Raw genomic sequence first — 21,423 nt, forward strand, 5'->3', positions numbered from 1 at the left:
TTCAGACCCAGAATTTTGATCCAAGTCGCGATGGCTGAGAAAGATAAGGCTGACAAAAGTCTTTTTGGTCGGATATCTTTATAATAACATCTTTCCGACCGCGGTTAATAATAATGGAGCAGAGCGAAAAATGTTGGACGTTTGTATGCAATATTTATTATACAATGTATTTATATTTTCGTTTGAAAACGAAAGTAGAGAAACATTTCGGACACACTTCCTAGTTTTTATCGTTTCGAATGTCTAGCCGAAACATCGTACAATTGTACTCGATGAATTTGAAAGAAAAGAGTAGAACGAAATAAAAGAAAGGTTGAGAAAATAATTTCGTGATATAATATGGAAAATGTTGAGTGATGTGATGAACGTATAGAATAGTATAGAACGAAAAATTTCACAGATAAATCTCTGTAGTTAGACAAGGGGATCGAAAGAACAAGTGATTTTTCTGATGAAGAGCGATTGGATGGAAGAGATATATTCGTTTGATTCGTATATTGAACAACGACATCAGAGAGAAGAAAATTTCACTCGAGGCGTCCCATTGAACAATTAGACCGATTTTGCGCGCTCGTCGTCTCGCTGTCGAATGTCGTTTTCCACATTTATCGTTTATGAAACTATACAATGTTCCGCGTCGTAGCGTAGTACGAGCACGTGGAAGCTATCGTGATATCGCTCAGCACATACCACTTCATAATATGAGTCGGTATCGTCTATGCATGTCTATGCACGAGCCCATGCTCATACGAGCCACTATCGAGCCAAGCCACGCGCGATATCCAGCTGATACTCGCAAAAAAATGAACAAAATGACGAATCGGATCTCTTGACGAAAAACCGATTCACTTTGGAGCGCTACTCATGGCCGAGTAATTATGACACCTACCAATCCACAACGATCCGATCGATGAGCATTTCAAGACGTTATTGTTTCATCAATGATTTGATGAAAAATATTTCCTCGTCGAAAATTTCAACAAATCATTTACTCGTGTATATATCTAGTAGTTTGCCCCGAGTGTTTCGACGTAGGTACGTTAGATATATTTCGATAATATCATATATTTATCGTTACTTTCAATGTCAAATTTATTGCTATCGCAATGCGCGTGAACGTGCTGACTGATACAAGCATAGAATCTGAGAATACGAAGAGACTTCTCCAATTCTCTTGCAACGCAGTTACAAATATATAAAAATCTCGTATGTGTATGCGCGTACAATGATAAACAGTCGCGTGCGTACGAGTGTGTGTATACATACATATACATACATATATATATATATATATATATANGAGAGAGAGAGAAGGAGAGAGAGGGAGAGAGAGAGAGAGAGAGAGAGAGGAAAAGACAACAGTCAATAACCAGTCACAAAGTACCTTTTAGTCGAGTTAGCGAGCTTCTCTCTACGCTCGGGGTCAGACTGAAACAGACATGACGCTTCATTTTTAACGCGATTCATTAACACAGTCGTTGATTGGTAGGTAATTTGGGTAGATTGATACATTAATAGATCGATGTGTTACAAGATGAAAAATTGCTAAGTCGAAAAATTTTCCTCGCTGTTATAATAAAAATTAAGCGGGAAAATTATTCCTAATCTCAATACAAAATTGTACAGTCTAATAGGATCGCATTGTGCTGCGCGATTTCGGGAAACGAGACATGCATTTCGAAATAATACGAAACACACATCATAAGAAACACGAGTTTCATCTTCTTCGAAGATTAAATATCGATCGTCTTGCACGTCTACAATCCTCTCTATAAACATTAATATCTGACGATTAGCATCCGATAGTGTACCACATTTAATAAAGCGGCGAATATAAATGTAGCGAATATATATCCTATTGTTATATCTAATCGCGATTTAGCATCGATCGAGCGCGAATGACAGATCGAGCCATTCACGAGCGATTTCGCACGATAGAAACTACACATAATTATGCGTTAAATCCGTCTTTGTCTCGGCTCGAGCTTGAAAGCTGGAGACTGAAACTACTAGAGGCTGCTGTGAACGAACGCCATCTGTCTGACTCTTCACCTCGATCGATCGATTTCTTCATTTCACGCGTCAACTTGAATTGAATTTCTCATACGTTTAATGTAGAAAAATGTCAATTTTCGTCGATATTCGTTCAGAAAGTGCATTGCGCGCCGTTGTGCTATCTAGTGGATCTCGTCTCGAACACACAAACTGCGAGAAAACCTTCGATTATTAATTTACTGACTAATATAATTATAAGAAGATAATAGAATATTCTCCAACTTATTGTGCACGATACAAGTCTCCGACGTTAGTTGTCTTGTGAAATGAACTTTTTAGTCAAGATATTCCTCGGTTGTCTTCGATCGTCTTATTATTTTCGCTTGTGAAATCATCGATCAGAATGTGGGACAGGAAATATCTCTTTTATAAATTATACCAAATAAATAAATAAAGCGTGAGAGAAAATCTTAGTGAAGTTTATTTGCGACAGGAGAAATAGAGAAGGGAGGGAGAAACGGGGGATTAATATATTTATTAATCTGAAAAGAAGTATTTAAAACCTTTAGACGAGTTACAAATTAAGAAATTCGGGGGGGTAGATTTCAGACGGTGCGGAGTTTAGCGTGTAAACCATAAAGGAATAACGCATGTCTGCCCACTGCACGTTGCTTCTCGATGTAATGTAATCGAGATATACGTGCAATATCACGAATGTGATCCTGGATGAAATGTTAATTCGACATTCCGATATTCGTTGTGAAGCGCATCGATGGATTAGCATATGCTCACAAAACATAATGGATTCCAATTATATATATGTATATATATATGTATGGATGAGTGTTAGTTAAAATTATTATTCATCAAACATGGGCCCTAGAATCGTGCACGCACGCCGAAGAAAGAGAGAAAGAGGGAAGAAAGAAAGGGGTTGGGAGGAGTATATAGAAAGGAAGAGAGAAGAGATATGATGGAAAAATTTAAGAGTCGTGTCTTATAAGGTAACAGCGTACCTCGACAAGAGACATCGTGATTCGACGATACCTTACGGTATACATCGCTCTTCGATGACTCGTTTGAAACTTTGGTCGGAAGCACGAGTCTCTAGCGATATCTCTCTAAAGAAATACTTACTAACACATTATTCGTATCACATATGAGAAACCCTGATTCGTAGAAGAAGAAAGAAACTTTTTTCCCTTTCCCCATTAAAGTCGTTTGAAAATCACTCCAATTTCAGTAGTTTTCCACGAGCTGCATACGCAAATAAATTAAATAATAAACGCCGATTTTTTATCGGCAATCGTGAACTCATCGCGCATATCCCGAATTATATTATTTCACAGTTGGAAAATATATATGGGAGTGCGTGTTGCAACTTATACTCTGCTCTTTTTGCGTCGTCGTTCTTACAACAACAACACGTTCTGAGAAATTATTCTCAAAAATGATGCATCTTTATAGCAACGATTGTGATTTCTCGAATATTAAAACGTCTTGTCCACCAGCACTCCCTCCCTCCCACCATGCAAATCACCGTATATGATTCAAGTAGTTTGCAGCGTTATAACGTATGCGTTATAGGCAATTCGCATGTAAACTGGTTGATACATACCTGTTTGCGAATGAGGAGAGTCTAATCCGCGATGTCCATCTTCCGGCCTGAGAACTGATGAAAAGGTTGGCGCACTCGAAACCGAGACTGTCGGCGGCTTTTCAGTCTTGTCATTTCTTAATAGTTGATGAACCGGTGGTGGACCTGAGCGTGAAACAATGCGTTGACGATTTCTTAAATGATAAATCTCTCCCCCCTCCCCCTTATTTCTTGAGAGAATTATATCACGACAATATGGTTGATCGATGATTTAATTTTCTCTCTCTCTCTCTAGCTACATTTAACTACGAACTACACTGGCTTTTACCGTCGACAAATTTTTTCTGTCGCGCAATATCCAAATTGTTGAAAGAACCAACGCGCCATCAAGTTAAATTATTACTTACGAAAATGTATTATCAAGTTAAGAGACGATATACGGCCGATTGCAAGCTCTGTTCAAGCGTCGCTATCGTTGAGACGCTAACGTAAGTACGTATAATAAAAGGAGAAAAGGGAATACATTGTGAGTTGGCAACGACCCAGTTATGCTTATTGCTGAAATTTTTCCGTGCGTATATCACGCTCAAGAGAGTGGTCATTTGATTTCGACTGTAAATGCATTTCATTGACGATTGTCCAGTGCTTCTTTCTTACCGTCTCTTCCTAATGAATGATTCATATTATTATATATATTGTTATTATACATATATTTGCGTCAGAAATGAAAATGTTAAGCTGTCTCGTCGGATGTTAACACGATTTCAAGGGAAGAAATAAAAATAGATAAGACTGAATAAAGACAGTTTGATGGGTTCCATCGACGTCACGTCGGATTCGATGACACGATAAACAAATATTTAGATCGAATTGATTTCAATCTGATTATTTTCAACGCTTGAAGCGGTCCTTTCCGCTTATGCGGCGTGAACTAGTTTAGCGAGTTTCGGACACGAGCGAGACGTAGCGGCTACCGTTCGTCTACTAAAAATAAGGGCAAAGGCAGATTTTGAAACTCACTGAAGCTAGCCGCCGGCTGAACGTGATCCGCGGTCGTAGCTGCGGATGGAGGGGTGTAGCTGCTGCAGTAGTACGGCGGGTGCTCTATTTTGATCGCGTTTATTTGAGGCTGCATGTCGCTGAGGTCATGCAGTATGGACGCTGAAACCAGACACACATTAGCAGCTAGCATGTTCGTACGTATGTCATCCGTATTTCGTTGCACGCTCTTCGACGTAGCCGCGAAAATTGTACTTCCGAAAGGGTCCAATTTTTTCTCTTTACTTCCAACGTTCTTTCAAGCGAGCAAGTATTTACTGCAAGGAAACAGTTTTTTTCCGCAGAAATGTACGCACAAATGTATGACGATACATAAATGAGAGAAGATGTATATTCCAATGTACTGAAAATCGTTAAGAACTCATCAACGAGTAGACGAACAAATAGATAAATGCCATTGAGTTGTGATCAAATATCAAGCTTACATACAATGTATTGTTATAAAACTTGTTATTCCGTTAATCATGAAGATTCTTTTCGTCGTCGGAGGGAGAGAAAAAGAGTATTCTTCTTTTTATCCATGAAAACAAGTTTTATCATTACTGCGGAACGTAAAGTAAAAGTAGGAAATAAAATTACCAACGGATGGATACATTCGCATGTTATTATCATCATGAGGTTGCCGATCGCGAAAGAATTCTCTCACATCCAGTCTGTCCGAAAGGGTCCGTCGTAGAGTTTAAAGCGCTTTTTCATATTAACCGTCGCGATGTGCACGCGCGCGCATGCATGTATTTATACCATTGAATAGACGTATGTATTCGATGATACAAATGATTAAATACTTCTCGCCTAATAATTACGCAGTTGAAGAATAGACACCGCGAATATAGGACTGAGAGAAAAATGTACCAACTAGCTAGCAGGATGCTTTCAAAAGGTCTTTCGCATTAACACACGTTTGCCACCTTTCGAAAGCACCTGCGAATGGACGATTTCGATAGAATATTAATCTAATCGTTTACTGATTTTGTATTATTAAAGAAACGTCGATGGGGAGAATTGAGCGTTTAAATTTCTAATGAATATTGCATCGTCGTACCTTTTGAAAGCATCCAGAGCTCTTTGGAGCTGAAGACACCCGTAGCAAGGATGGTGTCATTGCAGACAACACCGTTATATAGTTCGTGGTATCCTGTACCTGGGAACAAAACCCAGCGAACGTTTTTCAGTGTGTATGTAAAAATTACACACATGTGTGGCGAACCATCGGAGAAGAACGGAACACATTACAAAGTGATAAGACAAAGCGGAGAAATTGCACGAGTACCTTTTCGACGCCTGTCCTCTTCCTTGCTAGCGTTGCAGATGCCATTCAGGACCTCTGCAACGAAAAAAAAAAAAAGAAAAGGAAAATATATTTGCAGGACGGAAAAGTTCAATCGATCAACAAATGATCGTTTATTTGACACGATAGTTTTCCGAAACGTTCATAGATAATATGCAGAACTCGTCGACAGAAGTTGCGAAATTACATGAAATTGTCTTTTTGCTAAAAACTGCCCGTAACGTCTTTGATATCGCACAGTGGCATTTATACCGGCACGTTTTACGCAAATCTCATTACGCAACCTATCACCGAAATACTCGAGAGTCCGCGGAATGTACGGCGATTTCTCTCAAGAGGGGTCGAGCATCTCTCGATGCTTTATGCGCCGATAAAAATTTGGTCGTTAGCGGATAGTTGGCGAGACAATAGACAAATATAGCGTCATAAAATGAGATACACCTAATTGAACAATTATAAATTAGTCGAATTGCTCGAGTTATGCTCGCGTTGAGTCGGCGAAATTACAAGAGAACAAATTATAAAAAAAAGGCATGGAAGAGTCGAGAGCTTTCGATCGAAATCAAAGTGATGCGCGAAATCCCATTTGAGATATATAACACGTGTAATCCGTGTAACTCTCGGTGTTACGTTACTAATCACCGGGCGACGAAAACATGACATTAATGAATTTTTCATCTCTTACTTGTGTAACGAGCGGAAGCTTATAAAAGCTGTATGATATGTACAGATTAATAATTTTGACTCGGCTCGAGGTGATTATCTTTGGACGTATCGGTTCGAAAATCGATTGAAACGACACGCGACGATTCCTTACAGGTACAAAAATATTCAGGTATCCACAGTGGCATGAAAGAAAATCAACGTATACGCGAAGCACTGTGAGCTAGCTAAAGATGTCCGTTGCCTATTTATTTATAGAGCGAGCGTACACAGCGGCAAGCATGGTCACGCGCTTGCGTGCACATTTTCTCTATACGTTCATTCGACACGTCGTTCGCGTCGATCCGACGTAGATATACGTAAGACGAGAGAGGCACGCATCAAAGTCAGAACGGACTTTTTTTTTTTTTTCGTGAAATCGATCGTATCCCACGCGCGGATGTACCTCGAGAAACAAGTATCGCTCCATTTACACGCGGACCGCTTCTCATTCTATCTTATTATATTTTGTTATTATTTGCATAATATTATACTTGTTCGAGCAGAAAAAGAGTTGTGACGAATGCAATGAGTAGAAAATAAGTAAGAAGAGGGGGGAAGAGAGAGAGAGATAATCTCTGCGACAGCATTACATCAGCGACTGGCGACATTATTTTTCAATTGTGTGTTTGTGAAAATTCAAATAAAGATATAGCTAGTTGTGTCACGAAAGTTAAACATTGTTTGGTCAATCACACAGATATTCTTATTTTTTAAAAGTGTTAGAGAGAGGAGGGGGGTAGGGCACGCTTGTTCTATCCGGTGTTGTTCGTTTGAAAGATTCGAATGAAAACGTTATGTCTGGACAGTGAAATGATATTAATGAGATAGCCTTCGTATTAAGCGAAATAATCTCACTGTCTACGCGACTCGACCGATGGAAAAATATCGATTGGACACGATGTATCGCGAACAAACTCGGCGAAATGTTTAGCATGTGTAAATTAGCGTGATTCGAAAGGTAGTTGAGTTGCATTCTCGAGACGTTAGATCGTCCAATTGCGTAATTATCGATCGTGATAAAAATTACCGTGACTCGTGATAAAATTAGCGAGATAGAGATCCAGTTCCCGGACGGAAACGTTGATGTGATAAGGATTGACGCAGAGACCCGGCTGCGCACATTCCGCAGTCTTCTCTAGTCTTTCTCCATCCGTCGATTCCAATGGAATCGCCTTGAAAAGGATCACCATAACTAGATCCAGCCTCCATACCTATCGCAGAGAAATCAAACGATTCATCGAATCGTTGACGCTCAAAGGCTATTGAGAGAGTCTAGCAAAATGAAAGTAATTCGGTTGGCCGAACGTACCTTGTCAGCCTGACGAAGGCAATCGATCCGACGCATTTTGCCCTTCTGGTCAGGATTGCTTAAAACACACATCGCCGGTCTCTTCCCCGTAATACTCAGTACGAAGTCCTCCCGATACTCTTGCGTGATATCCTTCCGTAACTTTCCAAGAAGCCGCGAGGCCCATTTCTGTTTTACTTCCAGCTTCTCGTTCTGAGGAACGAAAAGCATTATATATCACGAACGATCGCGGGACGAATGAGAAATTACATAAGAGTGCAACTATCATTCCTTTTAATTACATCGGCAATTTGACGGAATGAAATATCCTATTATGTGATATCGACGCGCGATATAGCGAAGCGCCGTTCATCGTGTGACTTGATAAAGGTCAAAGAATGGTGAAAAAGCATCGCGCGACCATCCAGCGAGCTGGACCGATCTGAAAATTTCGTCGAGTTTATCAAGTTTGTACGTCCCGAGCGAAAATAGCGACTAGCGACAACCTCGAAGAGGGACATCTTTCGGCGAACGATATGCAGCGCACGCGTGCGACCCTCGTCACACTCGGAATAGCAAATACACGCATGCATAAGATCCCTGAGAAATGCATTGAAAGCGCGCGGAATGCATCGAAGTACCGCGCGCGATCTATCTCGCCTAGTCCGTTTTGCTATGCACGTACGCACGTCTGTACGTACAACTTGGACGACTATACTTACCGCTCTTGACACACCCAATCTCTTGAATATTATGATAAATGTAACACAATGTTGATTAAAGTCAGCGTTGAGAGAGAGGAGCTATGCAAAGCAATTTAGCATTTTCTAAATTTATATATACATATATATGAAAAAGTATGTGTGTCAAAAGTCATCCTATCGATTAATATATCTCGCTTTCAACAATAAAGCGATTAACGAGTACGTAAAATTGATAATGATAAATTGGCGGTCGTATCGTTTAATAGACGAAAAATATTTAAAACATATCTCTCTCTCTCTATGTGTGTGTCACGCGTTGACGTCCCGATATTTCCGCGCGAGTAAAATGTCAAGCACGTTCGCGCCCTCGCGCACTCGCGAATAAAGCGGATAAGAGCGCAGTCGGTGCGTGCACCGACATTCGCGGTTTGTTCCGATACTCCGCTGGAGAAAGCGTCGCGCTTACGGTGCATCCTGCGTATACCCGATATCAAGTATGCCGAATGCGACTCTTCGTTCTCTAACCGTGTTCGCGAGAATTGTACCGAGAGCGCGTATACCGTGACATGCGTACGCGCTGTCGCAAGGCGCGGCGGTTTACTCGTCCGAACCAGCGATTTCACACGGTGCCTCTTGTTTCCGCTTTATCGTCACTTCTGTCCCATTGGATGCCGAAGAAATAATAACAACAATAATAACGACGAATAGTTTGTTCATCTGTTTGTTATATCTAGTCCACCTGGTTGTATCGTTCGATGAGAATGCAAGTTTATATCAAAGCGACATTTGCAGATTATGTCAGGGTTGTCGTTCAATGATGAGAGTGGCGCTATTCCACACAAGTGGTAACAGAAAGAACAAGAGATGAGAGAGAATTGGGATAGACGGAAAATATATTTATTAATTTGGCAAGCTTCCCGGCCATGTATATCGTCCCTTACTATGTTATGACGCGAACAAAACGTTTCTACGATTTCTTTATTGGCAATTCCGAGAGGTATATAAAATGTTGTAAATATTACAACCCATAAGGGCGCCAAATATTTTCCTGTGCTAAAACCGCCAAGAAAGCCAAAAAAGTGAAGAATCGTCATATATCGTGCGTATATAGAACTCTGTCATCATTCTCTTATTATTATACATCGATGCGTCTTTATATCGCACGAAAAGAGTATGCGACGAAGAACTTGTTTATTTCAACCTAACCACTACTTTTAAGCAAGTGATGATGATACTCTTGAAACACAAACAATTAGCAGATTCAAAGCGTGTGAAAACGAAGAGAGAGATTCGATGCAGTTGGGCTAACGAATCGACGGAGCGACAGAGAAAAGAGTAAAAAAAGGTGTACCGCTAGTTTGCATAAATTTAGGAAATACAGGGTGGAAAATCGATATCCGCATAGAGATTATAGATGGTGGTTGGTAGGCGCCACGTAGCCGCAGCCTCCGTCGCGACGGCGTATGCGCTACATGTCTACGTCCTCCCCAACACCATTTTCGACCGCCCCAAACCGGCCATCCCTTCTCCTCCTCTTTCGACTCATCCCCATTGCCCAAAAGTTCGTATGCACTCATGTAGCGGATACTTCTCGTGGGTGTTGGTACCGTTCCTTCCTCTCGATTTTCGCGACCCTTCCGCTCCACCCGACTCCCATATCTCTCTAGGCCCTTGCACCCTCCGTCGTACACTCTCTTTTCGTATATACCATCCCTTCCGAGCGACATGCCGGGAAGCGCCGGGAAATGCCGGGAAACGACGCGATGCGCCGCACTCCCACCCTTACTCTAGTTTATCCCCGTCTATCCACCCATTGCTCACATTCTTTTTCTCCGACTTTCTACCTCTTTTCCTCATACTACTCGCTTGTCCCGAAGCAGCCTATACCGCGCACTGCGGTCTGTCTCGAAATTAAGAGAAAACGATGTAGTCTGGCTCGTTGTTTTCCATTCGTATCCTTTCTCGCGTCATTAAAATCTCGCGTCATACTTGAAACCTCACACGTCGAGTTAGTAAAATAACGCGAAAAAAAAGACATCTTCCGATAATTTGCTCTCTCTCTCTCGTGTATCTCCCTGTGTGTGTTTTTATCGCTCCACCAAGTCGTTGAGAAAAGTCCACCATCGCGTTCAAACCTCCCCAAGCGAGATTCTTATATTTCTCGATACATTCCAATAAATAGCATATGTGCGACATGAAATGAGAGCGAGCAAAGAGAGTTTTAAGAAAAGGAACCATCAGACTTCTCGATATGAAATCACACGCACAAGTCTAAGGAAAAGAATAAACTTGGCATTAATACTTAAACAATGATGACAATTATAACGATTAATGACCTTTTCGATCGAAAGACATTTACACACGCATTCACACGAGATTCGAGGCGTATTTTGAATGATATCTAATTCAAAAAGTTTCCTTTCGATGTCATCGCGAACATAAGAATGTTGATTGTGCGTTGCATCTATCAATGTAAGTATATGCGAGATTCATGATTCTTTAGATACATCGGTGATAGAACGAAGAGGAGAAACGAGGGAAGAAGCGTCTATGCGCCACCGGTTAATGCCAGCCGCTCTTCCGCTAAATACCGCAACATCGCGAAATTAAAATATTGATCGAACGCTGTCGCAAGCGGGAGGATGGGAATCACGGTGGAGAGAAGCAACGGGCCGATAGCATTGCCAACGATAGCACGTTCAACGGTTGAATGGACGGACCGATAGAGAAGAGAGTTCGCTCGAATATTTTATCGCTCTTATCGTTCGTTGAATCTTTATAATTACTTAATTTATAATACGTTTATAGTTGGCATTTAAATGATATTACGTCTTGATTTATCCATAGTTTTTTGCTTATTACAGGATTAGAAAAAAAAAGAGAACCGTTTGAATCAAACATTCGCTAATTTCGCAAAGCACCTCACCTGAAGTTCTTCTTTACACTGACGTTCCTCTTCCAAGGTCATCCGTTTTTCGTGTTTCTTATAATAGCGTCTCTTAGCGGCTTGTAGATTGAACCACGTGTACGAAAAAGACTTCACGAACGGTAGAAGCGCCTCGATAAATGGATGGAACTCATCCTGCAATCATACAATGCGTTCATGTTTCTCAGTAAGACTTTTATTCCCTCGTAAATTTCAACTAATTATATTAGTTATGAGTTATCGTCAACAACGTCCCGGATTACATTAAAATGATTTGTACAAAATGTTTTTATTGTTAGATCGACAGGCCGATAAGGCAAGCATCGGTTATCATCTGAAATCTCGCTAGAGGGAAAGTAAAACAGAAAAAAAAAATGCTAAATACAAAAGTGTCGATGAGTAAACGCGAATTACACGGAGAAACGTTGAATAGAGTAATGTTTCGGTAAGTTAGATTTGCTACAAAATTGTCAATAATATAAAAAAAAAAATTAAAGATGCCCCGCATGCATTTTACGGTACAAAGAATAATTAAATTTCTTATCTGTTCGCTCGTAATAATTTTCTTTAGCAGTACGAGTGAATCTATCTTTGCGATCTACTCAAATGTATGCCTGCGATGTAGCATTAATGCGAATTTAATTGAACATTGTTCCCTTCCCTTCCGTCTTCTTTCTATTCTCCTTCTCCACATCTCTCTCTCTCCCTCTCTGTCTCGCCGCATGTCTGTCTGTCCGCTTGCCTGTCTGTCTGTCTATATTCTTCTATAGTCTCTGTATTCATAGTAAATGGAAAAATTCTTCCGCCGCACCACGAATACTCGGAATAAACTGTTAAAGAACACAAACGAACCATCGAGTATTGGCAAACACTGGAGCTGCTGAAACACACTATCGTCTGTCCGCCCCTCTCGTCAGCGTCCAGCCGTCGGAAACAGCGATCCTCGCGGTAACGATTGCGAATACCTCGATACTCCTCTCCAGCCCGCAGTTACGGATCGTTCGCGGCCTCATCTGTACCAGCCGGACTCTCGGTTCTCGAGAAGCGATCTTTCCGCTTCTTAGATTTGTACGGCCGATCTTTCGAGTTAATACTCGATTCGCGCGCCTATGCGCATTTTTTTTACTTTTTCCCTTCTCTCACGTATTTTCCAATTATTATTCGACGGGTATAAGCATCCTCACTTTTGACACACATCCTTTTGTGTCAATCGTTCGATATTGGCGCGTAACTTTTACGGATCATGCTACCACGTGGAGTTGTTTTGACGTTCACTCATCGGCGATCAACCAACCTCCGGATCCGCGTTATTCCTACTTTTAGCAACGAAAAGATACTTTTCCACGAGAAAGATCCAAAGTCTCTTCTCGCGCAACTTTCGCTTACGCGAAGTTGCTGCGATTATGAAAACCGCCAGTAATGCGAACGAAACGCGGGGTGGGTACGAGAATCGACGAAAGAGGAGGTAGAGAAATGGCTAGGAAAATTGTATCTGCGCGTACACTGCTTCTTTCGATAGACTAATCGGATACTCGAGTATGCCTTATCGAACGAACACACGAGCGAAACAACGAGAAAACGAATGCAACTGGGAGATGAGAGCGTCGCTTACGGACGTTTTACGGACGCGCCTTTGTGCGTTCACACGCGTATCTGTGTGTATGTAACGCTGTTATTTTCGGATCAGAAAAGTTAAACGCGGCAAGAAGAATAACACGTTGAAGAAACACGTAACAAATCTGGAGATATATTATTTATTTTCGGAGACAAGCGAAAGCTAAGAGAAAGGATTCCAACGTGTCTGTTTCAAATAAGTTACTTTTCACGAGAGCGAGAAAATCCATGCCAAAAACCGACGAGCAACCCAAGCAGGAAGAAGCGCAAAATGAATCACTCCCGGAAAACGATGGTCACACACGGAAAACGTACCATTGTCAGGTACGAGCGATTCGCGAACCCAAATTAGAGTCTGTCACCTCCTCCTCTTCCGCCACCACCGCCTCCAAATTCTCCTTCTCCTCCTCTTCCTCCTCCTCTTCTTCTGTACTTACTCGCGCAATATTGTGTGGCGCGAACTCATTCGGAGAGGTATCACAATTTACGGCGAATGTGCTTCAATGCACCGGGTGAGGAGTATAAACACGATTTTTACCGACAGCTATACAGACACTCTCCGATTTCTCCACTTACTAATGGCAAATAAAGGACGATTGGTAAGAAAAAAAGTAGCGGGAAAAAACACTATACCGCATGTTTACAGTGAACAACACATATTATGCGAGTGTAGATTTCGATTTTCGTGAATAAAGAAGAAGGGAAGAATGATTAGCATGGAAGAATAACCGACGATTAGCGAGACGAATATATATATATATATATATATATATATATACGTTCGTTCGCCCACACGAGAGACCGCGATACCACGTACGAACATTTGGCGTTATATAAAGCACACGTGATACAGCATCCCCATATCTTTTAGGAAAGGTTGATCCGCCATTTCGGCTGAATCTCCGGCGGATAATTTTGAACAGGCAGCCTGCTGTAATCCACTGGCGCGATAACACGATGGCAGCGAATACTCAACGAATTTTCTCCTGTAGCATCCACTTTTCGTCATTAACGAATATATGCGGTAGGTAGGTTACGATGCCGTTCGAATGACTATTCGGGTCGTTCGCCAAAATTGTACGCGCGACTTAGTCCATCGATAGCGGAACGATGGGTACAACGTTGGTCGTCGCGACGACACTGAGACGCCGCCGGTCGTCGAGACGCGCGTATCGAGACGCGCCGAAGGCACCGCGCGGCGGCCAGGTACGGCACCCTAAACAGTTATTAATAGCTCTTGTCCTAGCTTACTAGATTTGCCCTCGAACCGACGCGACACGACGCGACGCTGCACGACGCGACGCTAGCAATTCTCGTTTCCTTTGTTACATATCTCTCCCCTCTCTTTTAATCCCATACTTGATATCTTACTTAAAATGTCGCGACACAAACTCGCATTTTCTCGATACATCTTTCGAGGAAAATGCAACGTCATCTCTCGCGCGGAAATTGTCACCTCGCTTGGACGTCGTTAGAAAAATTCATAAACAAGAAATGTATAACACATATTATAAAACAACCGCCCTCTCTTCCTCCGTCGTGTTTTTACTTTACCAACCTCAACATCTTGAGAAAGAGTGCGCGCGTAATATTCGTACCTCTGTAACGCCAACGGACTTTTCTCAACATTCTCCCTTACTTCGGCATGAGAAATATCGATAATAGCGAATAGACGCGGGTAACATAAAGAAGTAAGGCGCCCGGCGAAAAAAGAATTTTTAAAGAATGTAAGCACCTGTCCGACAGAAGGAGCCTGCAGGTAAGTCGAGACATCTGGTTCCACCATGCAGCTTCTCAGAGTATCTGGGATGAACATGAGTAGTCTGGACGTTGCGTCTGAGAGCCGGTTACGCCGCTGTCCCGACGCCGTTTGGTACCGCTCGACGCCGCTCGACGCCGCACGCGTCGTTCAACTAATACGACGCGTTTTAACGCCCAACCACCGACAGTCCAACGACAGTCATTACCATATAGAAAATAGCTAATAGATTTTGTCAGACCTGGTACGTTCGTTCGCACAATTTTGCCCCACGACTCGTGTTTCTCGCGATAGTACCGTCAACGAGGATTCACCCGGCTCACCACCCTTCGCACCGCGATGGAGCGCTGAAATGCCGATGATAAACTGTTGCGAATTCACAAAGATAAAACACGTGGGTGCAACAAATTCCTCTTCTTCCTTTGTTATCGGGCAAAATCCGAGATAGTCGCGCCAAGTTTCCAAACTTTGAAGGAAATCGCTCGTCTCAACTGCTTGGTGATAGAACGCGTTACCTCTCGATTCCGCGCTCTCGATAAATGTCCTCGCGGGACTGTCGACACCGGCTCTTCCTTTGACGATAGTGTAACGGATGCCGTTGCTAAACCGTCGTTTGTCGGGTGGTGGCGAGACGCCGCACCCAAGCACACGCATCCTATCTAACCACGAGCCGCAATTGCAAAGTTTTCGATTTCAGATCTCCTCTGCGTTCCTCTCGTGTCGCACAGACTCTCCCCCACACTGTTGCCCCTTCTTCGTACCTCTCTTACACTCCCTCCCAACGGCCTTTTTTTCACACCCCTTCCTATTCACGATGTCGCTTACTTTCCTTTTGAAAATCCGTCCTTAGGGGTATATTTTAGATGTCCTCTTATGTTTTTTATATATCCCCCGTTGTTTCATTTCCTCGTACTATCTTGCTCATCCACCCCATCTGTACTTTTGTCGGCGACTATCTTTGTTCTCTTCCTCTCTCTCTCTTCAGCGCGCAATTTGAGACTGTCTTGTTGCCATATCGGAATAAACGTTGCCGATGACAGCTGACGACGACGGATGATTACAATGACAACGACGACGGCGGCGACGACCACGGCGGCGACAACGGCAATGACGAAGGGCTCTTACGCTCGATTCCTTCCCTAGCTTTCCTGCGCGTGATTGGAAGACGCCAGACTACGCCGACTCCAAACCACGAACGCTGCGTCGGCGTAAAATGCAAGCAGTTTCGCGCAAGCTCGATATCAGGATGCAATCCATCGCGAGATGCAGGAAAGTGAAAGAGTTAATATTCGGCAGAAATTGAAAGCAAAAAAATATAAATTGTTCGACACAGGATGTACAATGATAAAATTAAACGGCAAATAATAGAGAAGAATATAAAGGATTTTACAGAGAGAAAACTTGAAGCCACATAAAAATTTAACATTGATTAGTGACAGTCGCAAAAGTCTTGTAATAGTTTGCTTGTTCACAGAAAGAGCGAATAATTGTGTGTCGATTAATCGAAACAACCAAAGTAATGTTATATTATCATTGTACACTTTTACACTGACTGATGAACGAATTTACAAACATTAGTCTTAAATCAATGACTCATATAAAAGTAAGGATATCTTGTAGGAAGATTTTTTTATACGATTGAATTTGTATCGATACAAATATTACTCGCGTTCAATTTAAGAACAAAAGTCTCCCAAGAATACTACCATACTATTGCCGCTTATATGTGAGAATATCTATCATCGATTCAAGACTATTTCTTTTTGCGTAGAATTCTCGAGAGAAAAAAACGGTAGCACTAAAAAGTGATAGTTATCGATCATTCTATGAACGAATGATCTTTTCTCTGTAGTTGAAAAGGTTGAAATCCAGCTTCTTCGGCCAGACAGTGAAAAGAAAAGAAAGTAGAAAAGTGTCTCACACAATACTCGATGAATAGACAGAGAAGATTAGTATAATTTCGCAGTTGGAAAACTCACAAATCATCACTGACGAATAGCGACTGGACGATTGACTCCTTCCACACGCAGAGAAATGTAGAGTCGTCGCAACCAAAGATCAGAGAGAGAGAGAGAGAGAAGATTTACAGAGTGCGCGTCTAGAATGTTGGTCGTGTTGCCGTCACGAAGGCGTGCGGACCGCTCGAAGATTTTACATCGACACAGTTTCCGTGACGATACTTCGAGTTCTTACTAAAAGTTTCGGTCGGTCGTAGTGTTTCGCGATCATGCCACTTTTCGGACACATTCTCAGATACAACCAAAATAATTCAGAATATGTATAATCAACATCTTACGAAACACACGTGCGGATTATGTGTTAACAATAATGAAAATATTCTTATTTCTTTATCATACTAATATGCACACTATCTATTATCGTTACATTACTCGGATTACCTTTCATAGCGATGTTGTGCGCAATTTCTACCGAATGAACGATTGTAATTTGTCTAAAAAATATCGGGGGTTGCCTCTTATTAAATATTAGAAAACATGGTGAAACACAGCTCCGGGTTTTTTTTTTCTCGAACAAAGGAGAGGGAAAAAGAAAGGGAAGAGAAATGTGCGATGTTTCATTATTGTGTGTAATAAATGATTAAAGTACGCAACAACACGTCACGCGTGATAAATTGCACTAAAAAAGAAAACATTCTACACACAAATTTACTCACATTTCTAAATATAACATCATAGAAGAAAAGTAAATGACATGCCAATTATTTCTATTCGCTCGTTACATCAAAAGATAGATTTCTAAAGAGCAACTTTAAGATAAGAAATCTTATCTTACTTTACGATTAATTCAATATCATTTGAATATATGTATGTTACTTGACACAAAAGTTGTATCATACGTTACAGGGAAGATGGCGAAAAGTATAAAAATGTATACAAATTCGAAGGAATCGTTGTTACTCAATGTAATCAATATCATCCAATGGCTAAACATTTTCGATGGTTATTTTTAATTTGATACACCCCAGGTGACACAGTGACGTCATATTAACAGAGGACGTCATATTGACATCCGATGATGTGCTACCCAGGAACTATACAATTCTTGTTTTGAAATTGCAATTGTAATCCATGTTTCTTACAGAGAGAGCATTCAACAATGAACAAATATTAAAAAATTTTTAAATTGAAGAACTTGCCGTACTAACAGATATATCGCCCGGCTATTACTTCCACGATCATGTAGGTGATGATTGTTTTAAGCGAGTGCTATACTGATAACACTGATAACATAAGAATGCCTAAAATGTCATCTCATGCAAAAGTTTAAACAGTGTCCTTTTTATCATGTGATTTTTAGATATAAAGAATCAATTTCTTATCGTAATAACGCGTTTTATGCATGTTCAATGTAGAAAGAATGCGGGCGGTGATAAGGAAACTTGTTGAATATTTTATAAAAACGTTTTCCAACTTCTCAAAGTTATCAAAAATTGTACGATGACATCGATAATAATAGCGTGTCTGACCCTCACGCTGATCGATTCATAAGCGACGACGGATTAAAACTGAAAAAGAATCAGATGATTGCTCGTTCATAATTAAACAATATCGTACTTGCGAAGGCTTACCCTTTTCAAAAATTCCTCGGCACATATACGTGCCCTAGCATTAACCGACAACTTCATTTCGCTGATTTCTCTATCAATCTCCTCCATAAAGTGAATAACAAAATCTACTATTTTGTGTTTGTACATTTGCTCAACGTGAATATTAGTGATTAAAAAGCTAATGTCGTAGCCCTGAAACATACAGAATTGTAATTGCGTGTGAATTATTCAATATTAGAAAAAGAAATCCATTCACCTCAACCGGTTTTCTTCTGAGGATCATAAAATGTTCAGCTCTCATTGTCATAAATCTGGTAAAATTATGACAAAGAATCTTTTCCAGATCATCGGCTTGTTTCACGGCAATACTTATTCTCATACTGTTTATACTAGATTCTATTAAAACTTTTTCCTTATCGTTTCTACTTATCAAGATAGGTGTTAAAAGCAATTCCTTGCTTGCTCTTACTTCCACTTCAGGCTTATTGTGCTTTTCTACTATTTGAGAGGAAAAGTTTTCCAGGCACATGGCAGCAGTAAGCGTACGTCTCACTGCTGTCAAATAGGGCTTCAGAGTTCCCGACTGTAAAAAAAGAAACAACCAGATAAATAGATAATAGGTGTAAGAACATAAGAATTTGGGAATAGTTTATCACAAATGAGAGCGAGGATTTTTTACCGCAATATTTGGCAAAAAAAATGTTTCCGACCGCTGTAAAAATCGAGATTAATCTTTGAAAGTTATCGGTGAAAATTAACGTTCCAGCTAATCGAAGTTCACAATCAAACGACTTACCATATTTGCAATTCAAAGGCTTTTTCGCGACATTCACACTGTGATTCACCAGTCAATCGACTCTCCTGGTTTCATGACACTGAATCACCGTAATTAATCTCACAGTCAATTCTTTCAATCGACTAGCCTTTGATAGCTTGATTCTGTCTGATCAACTTGACCAAGCTGTTGGATTCAATGTTTCGCAGTTTAACTCACGTATATCAACGATATATTCAACCTGTTTTCAATGATTGGATCGCACCAACAAGAAATATGACCTGTTTTGGTTAATTTCAACTAATTCTTTATAGGTGTGTCCACGGTTGTTCCATCATCGACGACCGCACAGAAAAGACGACAATGGCGACCTCTCTTACTGTCATTATGGTTTTAAGCGATCTTAAGACGAACCTCCAACATCACTCAACAACCCGGCGATTGCGATTATTCTTTCAGTTCCTTTCTTGTTAAAGTATCGACTACTTTTTCGATATTTGGAAATTCGATTAATTCACAATAGCTGTTTTCATTCGATGTCATACCAATTTATTCGGTCTTCAGCATAGAGATATAAGAATAGAAGGAACAAGCCTGTAAGTGGAAGTCATAGAGGCAAAGAGAGAGATGGATGCCGAGTGTTCTATCTGTCTCTTTCTAGTCACGCGCTGGGATTGGCTGCCGCGCCAACGACGATATAGCCATACATTTTTCTCCATCCAATTCAAAGAAACTGTCATTGCTAAAATGATCACTGCAAATATATGCTGTTTTCACTTCAAAATACAAAGGTAGTTGAAATATATTCAACCATTTACGCCTTATATCTACCTCTTTCGGTAGCCTACAACATTTAGATATTTTTTTAAACGTAGGAAAAAATAACATAATTATTTGAGGTTACGTATTTGTACTTTCTTACGAGTGAAAACTGCGGTTACATCCAGGATAAGACTCCGCCTTGCATTTCAAACAATGCCTCATTTTTAAACAAATCGCGTCCAATTATTATTTTGTTAACGTTCGAATATTTAACGAATTTTAATTCTACACACATGTGCACGCATATTTACAAAACGAAATTTTAGTCTGCTTTCTCCCCTCCTGACGTCGCGTGGTCGCCTTGGAGGCTCATTGTAAAAACCAATCACAGCGCTCGACTAGAAAGAGACAGATAGAACCCTAGGCATCCATCTCTCTCTTTGCCTCTAACACTTCCACTTACAGGTAGCATATATCCCTTGTTCCCTCTATTCTTATATCTCTATGGTCTTCAGAGTCTAGCAATGGGTGTTAAGGTCGTTCTACATTAGTCCTAGTTTACAATAGTTCCTTTCAGCCGTAAATAATTGACCAATCGAAGTATAAAAGAATAATTAATTGTGAGCGGTCAATTTGTAAGGCTTTAAAAACACCATAATAGATCTAGTCTAAAGCTGCGTTCGGTGAGCACGCTATTAGGTCATTTTATTTTTGTTACATATGCAACAAAATTACTCGTTAGTGCTGACTAATGCAAATAATAGACTTTTCGAATGCATCCATAGTTGCTGGTCAATTGCAAATCTTATTGCGACAACTCGTCAGATGGTGTCTTTGACGATTGGTTGTCGCAACAAGAGTTGCGTTTGCTTATGATCGGTTTGCAATTAATGCATAGAGTAGTAGAAAATAGAGAAGCGATATTCAGGGTAACCGTCTGATTGGCTAGCTAAGTCGAGTGATACATATTGTTTCTACCGCTAGATGAATTATCGTCATAAATTCTACATGTTTTGGCAATTCTCCATGATTTAAGAATAAAGTTGGAGTTTGTTCTTGTGCAACTGCAAATTGTGATGAAGTATTTTTATCATAACATCTGAGTATAATCCAAAAGAAGTGCATCAATAACATTGTCCACCGCTACCTTAGTCAGTCCTATCAATTCTGGATGTATTGTTTCAGACTTTGCTTCATCAGGATACAATTCTTGCTAAGTATCTCTTAATACATCTTTTAATTATGAGTTTTCCGCAATACTAGACGATGCTTATATATTTATCTCTGTCTCCCAGGTAAAACATTTGAGGTATGTTAACAAATTTATTCACTGCCTTTTAAGAGGTTATCTTTTGTTAAAATACTGCCGTATTACACGTGTCT

At 40.7% G+C, this 21,423-nt stretch overlaps 2 protein-coding genes across 12 annotated transcripts in view; both read right to left on the reverse strand.

Moving 5' to 3' along the window:
* The window catches only part of LOC106750636 (nuclear factor 1 A-type), a 23,617-nt gene extending 8,529 nt beyond the window's left edge, over positions 1-15,088 (reverse strand). The window contains exons 1-9 of one of the 11 annotated variants that reach the window (XM_014631109.1): positions 14,912-14,984; positions 13,492-13,751; positions 11,563-11,718; positions 7,954-8,145; positions 7,672-7,855; positions 5,922-5,975; positions 5,694-5,792; positions 4,613-4,753; positions 3,614-3,757 (exon numbers count right to left, since the gene is read on the reverse strand). In XM_014631109.1, coding sequence (XP_014486595.1) covers positions 3,614-3,757; positions 4,613-4,753; positions 5,694-5,792; positions 5,922-5,975; positions 7,672-7,855; positions 7,954-8,145; positions 11,563-11,718; positions 13,492-13,494 — 973 coding nt within the window. In that variant the 5' untranslated portion in view covers positions 13,495-13,751; positions 14,912-14,984. The other 10 variants (XM_014631111.1, XM_014631107.1, XM_014631108.1 and 7 more) reach the window with 10 other exon arrangements.
* Positions 15,089-17,508: 2,420 nt separating this feature from the next.
* On the reverse strand, positions 17,509-19,912 carry LOC106750654 (actin-related protein 2/3 complex subunit 4). The gene is made up of 4 exons (XM_014631147.1): positions 19,300-19,912; positions 18,760-19,086; positions 18,525-18,695; positions 17,509-18,461 (listed from the first exon to the last, which is right to left on the reverse strand). Exons 1-4 carry the CDS (start codon positions 19,300-19,302, stop codon positions 18,456-18,458), a joined length of 507 nt encoding a protein of 168 aa, XP_014486633.1. The 5' UTR covers positions 19,303-19,912; the 3' UTR covers positions 17,509-18,455.
* Positions 19,913-21,423: the final 1,511 nt, after the last annotated feature.

This window comes from Dinoponera quadriceps, unplaced genomic scaffold (assembly GCF_001313825.1).
Source record: "Dinoponera quadriceps isolate SergipeBrazil2010 unplaced genomic scaffold, ASM131382v1 scaffold5685, whole genome shotgun sequence".
Classification (NCBI taxonomy): Eukaryota; Metazoa; Arthropoda; class Insecta; order Hymenoptera; family Formicidae; genus Dinoponera; species Dinoponera quadriceps.

Excerpts from the sequence above, each read along its gene's own strand:
- LOC106750654 (XM_014631147.1), bottom strand. Across the intron at positions 18,696-18,759 it reads TCAGAAGAAAACCGGTTGAG|GGCTACGACATTAGCTTTTT; the intron begins GTGAATGGATTT and ends TGTATGTTTCAG.